General features: G+C 34.0%; 1 protein-coding gene across 1 annotated transcript; it reads right to left on the bottom strand.

Annotated features, from left to right (window-relative positions):
- Positions 1 to 23: 23 nt before the first annotated feature.
- Positions 24 to 665, bottom strand: LOC113335610. Its single transcript, XM_026581630.1, has one exon. It carries the CDS (start codon positions 663 to 665, stop codon positions 24 to 26), a length of 642 nt encoding a protein of 213 aa, XP_026437415.1.
- Between the last annotated feature and the right edge of the window lie 417 nt (positions 666 to 1,082).

The raw sequence follows: 1,082 nt of genomic DNA, 5'->3' as shown, positions 1-1,082 counted from the left end.
CTACTCCGTCAAATCTAACGCCTTTACCTCCTCATTGTCTCCCATAATTTAACAGCACTGCCGTCAAGAGACGTTAAATCTAGATTACTATACCATCCCAAATCCTTAGTAACCAAAACTTTTTCCCATTTTGACCTTCCATCGTAGTTACAGTAATCCTCCTTCAGATGTGCAGTAACGTCACTAACATCAACTTCATTCCAACATCTTGTAACTGCCGTTAACTCATCGTTAAAATTAACACCCTCATCACCACCAATTGCAAAATGTAAAGTGAACTTCCTCTTGACATTACCGTCAAATTTAATGGCAGAATCCTCATCAAACAATGAAGAACAAGAGGATACAAAGACATTATCCTCCTCCACAGATTCTTCTGTATACTTCTGATCGTCATCCTTATCTTGATTTTGATTATGATGAAATGAGATGGAGGGAGAACCATCGGATTCAACATGTTGATGATGAGAAATAGAACTTACAATTTTAATGCCCCATAAACTAATAACAGCAGTACTTAAAACAGAAATAATCAAATCCCAGAAATTATCAAGAGTTGAAAATAAAATACCAAAATTACTAGTAACATAATTGAAAATCAGAGTTTCTATTGGAGATGAAGATGAAGATGTTCTTGTTGATGAATACTCTAAAATCATATCCATGAATGAAAAAAATAAAGCAAAATGAACCTGCACTTGAAATAATTGAAGATTTATTTAGCTGCCTCAGATAGAATTTGTTTATGGAAATAAAGTTGTAAATGATGTTTATATAAGAGTGGTTGAAGAAATATGGACCATTTGATTTATTGTGCATGAGAATATTAATAAAGGATATTACGTATATGCTAGAGAATCTTGAAATGGAGATGCCATGGTAGATCCAAATACTATACCAACATGTGATGTAGGATTAGTACATGCATATTGTAAATTTGGTGCCCGCAGTATGGACCTGTTTTGGCAGGATTTTCAAGTAGTTTTGCGGCGACATGATTCTGTTAAGGTAGTTGCCCCTTAAAAAATCTTTTCAGGACGGAATGTTCAGAATTGTTTTCATTCTTTAAAAGAATATTCCGA

The sequence above is a fragment of the Papaver somniferum genome, unplaced genomic scaffold (genome assembly GCF_003573695.1).
Source record: "Papaver somniferum cultivar HN1 unplaced genomic scaffold, ASM357369v1 unplaced-scaffold_15, whole genome shotgun sequence".
In the NCBI taxonomy this organism is placed as follows: Eukaryota; Viridiplantae; Streptophyta; class Magnoliopsida; order Ranunculales; family Papaveraceae; genus Papaver; species Papaver somniferum.
This window is presented reverse-complemented; position numbering and strand designations above follow the sequence as displayed.

What these genes read in the sequence shown, in the direction of transcription:
- LOC113335610 (XM_026581630.1), bottom strand. Translation starts at nt 665, where the DNA reads ATGGATATGATTTTAGAGTATTCATCAACAAGAACATCTTCATCTTCA.